At 44.3% G+C, this 5,580-nt stretch overlaps 1 protein-coding gene across 1 annotated transcript in view; it reads right to left on the bottom strand.

Annotated features, from left to right (window-relative positions):
* LOC111722102 (V-set and transmembrane domain-containing protein 1-like) overlaps window positions 1-4,188 on the bottom strand; it is a 7,357-nt gene extending 3,169 nt beyond the window's left edge. Inside the window, exons 1-2 of the mRNA XM_023507978.1 lie at window positions 4,056-4,188; window positions 375-413 (exon numbers count right to left, since the gene is read on the bottom strand). Coding sequence (XP_023363746.1) covers window positions 375-413; window positions 4,056-4,188 — 172 coding nt within the window. The remainder of the gene's footprint in view (window positions 1-374; window positions 414-4,055) is intronic.
* Between the last annotated feature and the right edge of the window lie 1,392 nt (window positions 4,189-5,580).

Below are 5,580 nucleotides of genomic sequence, written 5' to 3'. Positions count from 1 at the left end.
TTTTTTTTTTTTTTTTTTGAGCCAGAGTTTCACTATGTCACCTTTTGGTAGAGTGCTGTGCCATCACAGCTCACAGCAACCTCAAACTCTTGTGCTCAAGTGATTCTCTTGCCTCAGCCTCTCAGGTAACTGGGACTACAGGGACCCACCACAATGCCTGGCTATTTGTTGTTGTTGTAATAGTTGTCATTGTTGTCTGGCAGGCCCTGGCCAGGTTCGAACCCACCAGCCTCAGTGTATGAGGGTGGCGCCCTAGCTGCTGAGCTATAGGCGTCAAGCCTGGTCCCAGACTTTTGAGCTAAGGCAATCCACCATGTTGGCCTTCCAGAGTACTGCGATTAGTAGTGTGAACCACCTCGCCCAGCCTCTCTTACCTGTTTTCTTTGAAAGACCTCCTAGTTCATCACGTTTATCTAGAGAACAGGAGGCAAGAATAAGATCACAATAATTATTAGGGAACCTTTAGAGTGTGTAAGTCCTCATATCCTACTTAGGGATCTTGAGAGCCCTCTTTGGGAAGCAGAAAAGAGAATATGTTTTCCATTTCCCTACCTGTCCCCTGGGTCCTCAGACTAGGGACAGGGCATCATATTACCCTTCTTAATACTCCTAGAGTTTGATATTATTTTCAATAACAAAAATATTTTTGAAGGACATCCCTAATTGTGTCTCCCTCCAATTCTATTCCTTGTCAATCTTCCCTATCCCGACAAAGAATACCACCATTTGTCCAAATTCTAAATTCAAAACTCCAGGAGTGATATATGCCTTTCTGCCATCCCTTTAACAATGTGCTCAGTGCATCAGCAAGATCTGAAATATAGATCTCAAAGTACACCTAAGAATCCATCCCTATCTCTTACTTCCCAGTGGCACCATCTAGTCTAAACTAAAATTACTTCAATCCCTCAGCCCCTAGCAACCACCATACTCTCTACTTCTGTGAGTTTCACTCTGTCAGTTTCCACATATAAGTGAGATTGTACAATATCTGTCTTTCTGTGCCCAGCTTATTTTGTTTAGCATAATGTATGGGAGATGTTGAACAAAAGCACAAATGTTCAGTTATAAGATAAGCAAGTCGGCTCAGCACCTGTGGCTCAAGCAGCTAAGGCGCCAGCCACATACACCTAAGGTGGCGGGTTCGAATCTCTAGCCTGGGTCTGCCAAACAACAATGATGGCTGCAACCAAAAAATGGCCAGGCATTGTGGCGGGCGCCTGTAGTCCCGGCTACTTGGGAGGCTGAGGCAGGAGACTCGCTTGAGCCCAGGAGTTGGAGGTTGCTGTGAGCGTGATGCCATGGCACTCTACCCAGGGGGATAGCTTGAGGCTCCGTCTCAAAAAAAAAAAACAACAAAAAAAAGATAAGCAAGTCGAGTGTGCGGGTGGCCGTGGATGTGTGGATTAGTTTGACCATGATAGCCATTACAGGATGCAGAGGAATACCAAAGCATCACATTCCATACCTCGAATATACAGAAAGTGCCAAAAAATGTTACACGTTTTAAGAAAGGAAAAAACTGTATTTAAATTATTACACTCGACATTCGACATATACTGGTAGTATTTGTTATCTTGTATGTTGTATCTTGTATCTCTTGTAATTGCAGAAGTATTACTTGAGTATTACAGTTTTAATACAGTTTTTTTTCCCTTTCTTAAAATGTGTATACATGTTTTTGGCACCCTCAGGAAATAATCTTCATTTGTCAATTAAATATCTTAAAATAAAACAAAATGTCCTATTGCCTGAAATGTAGCAACTCTTGCTCCATCCAACCCTCTAGTTTCCAAAAGCCGCCAGAAAGACTCTGATAGCATATAAATAAAGCCATGCCACTCTTGCCCTAACTCCATCCATGGATTTCTGTTCTTTCTGAGTAGAATCCATGACCAGATCAAACCCCTGTGAGACCCCACATGCTCTAGGTCCTGCCCTCCCTCTCAACCTCCTTTAGATCCCCTTTCCTTTTCTCTGTCCTCCTTTCTATGTCTCAGTCCTTCCAGGATCACTCACACTTCTGCTTTCTCATTCCCTGGAGGGCTCTTCTCCAGATGTCAATGTGATTGGGTCATTCTCTTTCTTCAATGCTGTGGTGGACAGGCTCCAAAAAGGCCCTCATGAACCCTAACTTCTGGTGCTCACACCTGTGTGTAATCCTCTCTCCTTGAGACTGGGGACCTGTAACTCACTTCTCACCAACATGAAAGGCAAAGGTAATAGATGGACTGTCATTCCCATGATTATATGACATTATGTAATACTGTTTTGCCAGGGTTCTCCTCCTCTGTCTCCCTCTCCCTCGCTCTCCTTAAAAGTTTTGCAGAAGCAATTTGCCCCAAATCCTACAAATGCAAAGAACCAAATATTGCAACGACCACAGGGGTGGGGAAGTGTACCCTTCTCCAGTCAAGCCACCAGATGAGAACCCAGCCCCAGCTGACACCTTGACTATATCCTTGTGAGACCTAAAGCAGTGGACTCAGCTAAGCTGTGCCTGGACCCCTGACAACAGAAACTGTGAGATAATAAATGAGTGTTTTAAGCTCCTAAATTTTTGGTATTTTGTTATGTAGCTGTAGGTTCCTAAAATAATGCCTCTTGGTTATTCTCTACCTATAATGTGTTTTCTAACTAATTTCATATCTTGTTCTTGTTTCTATCTTTCTTCCAAAAGGGATTGGAAATTCCTACTGGCCAGAGACCAGTATGCTCAGAACATACCAAATCATCTGCATCTGAAGGTCAAATGGACAGTCATTTTGTGCCAGGTGTTTACATTAATTTTCTTTGGTAGCAGAATAATTTATATTCCCTTTTCAAAATAAGGAAGAAGTAGTATAATGAAGTGACTTGTAAAGCAGCAAACAGTCTGTATGTGGAAAGCTGACTTGGAAAATGAACCCCTCAACACTGATACTATGCCCGCCTTTGAATGCAGTACAGCCAGGAAGAGGTAAAGAATCAGGAAAGAGTTGATGGCATGCCAGAAAACATAACTGAGAAGTGATAACTCATTGCTGAGTTTTTGGTGTTAATGTATGGGTATAACAACTCTTAAGACTTGAAGGAATAGCTGTTGGGGATACAACGTGAAATGAATATCAGGGTGATGAGCACATTGGTGAAGTATCATTAATCATGATCCTTAGAAAAAAGGTAATTAGAGATGAAATATGATTAAGTGCTCAGTTTCTCACAATGACCCAAGCCCAGGCTTAGCCATTGGGTAGACACATGGCTACTTCTACTAACGATTTTAAGGTTTCTCCAGGGGCTTCCCATTATGCAGCCAACCTGACCTGCTGGAATAACAGTAGTCTTTAAAATATTGTTGAGCAGTTGATGGATGGATGGATGGATGAGTGAGTGGGTGATGGATGTGTGGAGGGGTAGATAGATGAACAGGTGGATCATGGATGAGTAGCTGGATAGGTGAATGGATGGATGGATCATGGATGAGTAGGTGGGTAGGTGAATGGATGGATGAGTAGATGGGTGGATCATGGATGAGTAGGTGGATAGGTGAATGGATGGATGGATCATGGATGGGTAAGTGGGTAGGTGAATGGATGGATGAGGGGATGGGTGGATGGGTGGGTAGGTAGATCAACAGATGAAAGTGATGCAAAATTATTTCTTATCCTCCTCTTGTGATCTCAAATCACTTATGTCATGACCCTCTCACATGTACCTTCCTCCTCTGTCTTTATCATTTTCCTTTTATTTTCCCACCCATCTGCACCATTCCTGCTACACTTTCACATGCAACAAGTTCTCTTAGCCATGTATTTCATTATTTGCCTTCCCTGCATCCTTCACAGAGTTCTACAGCTTATGCTTTAGCATAAAAAGGAAATAATTTTGCATTTATGTTTAAACAGTAACTATGAGGCCAACTGTTTTTCGTGACACTAGGGAGGTCACCTAACCTCTATAAGCAAAAAGAAGCTAACAAAACAACCATCCTCAGAGGAAGTAAGGATTGAATGAGTTAACAGAATAAATTACTTGTCATGGAGAGTGAAACATAGAAAATGCTGTGTACGTACCAAAGGTCAGTCTTGTCACCCTGTCCTCACCTGTCCCCCAGATTTCCAGGCTGTTGCTGGGAAAGGAGCCCAGGTGTGGGGAATCACACTGGTAGTATACACAGCTGTAGTTCCCACTGTCGCTGCTTGCCATATTCCAGAGTGTTAAACCAGTTTGGTTTTTTCTTACTTCCTTGACTTGTGATGGTTCTGGGATCCCATTTTTCAGCAGGACAATTGCCATACATTCAGTTCCATTGTATGGAATCAGACATTGTAGTGTCCTGTGACCTAGAGTTGTCCCAGGGTCTGTGTGGACTGACAGGGAAGGTTCTGGGAGTGATCCTAAAGGGGACAAGGCAGTGGAGGTAAAGGGAAGGGCCAGGGCCTCCCCTGCCCCCCTCCTTGGGGACTTTCTCATCTACTTCTCTATTAACCATATCTCTTGCTTCCTGTAAATGATGCTTTGACATCTTGGGGTCTTGCTGAAGGGACTGTCCTCCCAGGGTTAATTAACTTGTAGAGCTAGTAAACAACTTGCCTTTGAGCATGTTTTTTTCAAATAAACTGCCAGTCACCTCCTGCATTGGGCTCTCATACTCAGGGCTACCACTTTCCTGCCCAAATCATCTGAGAACCACATAGGAGACAATCTGGGACAGATTCTATGCCCAGAGACATTTCTAAGCCTGTTATTTCCCACAAAAGTGCAATGAAAGCTCTCACCCATGGTTTTCCTCCTCCATCTGCCTCCCCACATGGCCCTTCCAGCATGGCATACCCCCTCTTCTCGGGAACTATGAACTATGAGAGGCACTCACCTCTCGATCCTGTGGCTATATTTTACCCCAAATTTTCCATCATCAACTATATTCTAAAACACTCTCCCACATCTGCATCGTTGGGGCCCACTCAGAACACCAGAAGGGAATCTCACTCCACACTCAATTCCTACATTTCTCTACATTCGGGGTCTTGTGTGTATCTTTTTGTCTCCTGGATGCCTTCTCCTTCCTCAGCCAGGTCCTGCCACAGGAAAAGGAACATGTGCATCAAAGGGCAGACATGAGGCATCCTTCTCACCTGTAACCACCAGCCATAGGGGCTCACTGTTGTCAGACCACCCTCGGGAGGCTCCTGTCCTGTAAGCACAGACATACGTCCCAGCATCCCCAGGCCCCAGGTCAGTGAGGGGGAACCCAGCTTCCTCTCCTGCTGAGCTCTGCTCTTGCTGGTACTCTGAGTCCTGTGGCTTCTGAAGCACGAATGTCGTCACATTGTGGAAAGGAGCCTGGCACCTCAGAGTCACGTTGCTGGCACATCCAACCACCGAACTGGGCCAGGCACTGAGGGCAGGCTTGGGAAGCTTCTCTACAAAGAATTTAGAGATTATGGTGACAATGTCTTGGTGACAGTGAAGCCCCTCTTAGAATTCAGGGGATTTAAGGAAAAAGTCACGAAATGCAAGATTCAGGAATAAATAGAGAGTAAGTGGGAGGACTCACCATTTTTTTCATCTTTATAAGCCAGACTCAGCCCTGGAGGA

Source organism: Otolemur garnettii, unplaced genomic scaffold, assembly GCF_000181295.1.
Source record: "Otolemur garnettii isolate 467f Iridium unplaced genomic scaffold, OtoGar3 scaffold00212, whole genome shotgun sequence".
Lineage (NCBI taxonomy): Eukaryota > Metazoa > Chordata > Mammalia > Primates > Galagidae > Otolemur > Otolemur garnettii.
This window is presented reverse-complemented; position numbering and strand designations above follow the sequence as displayed.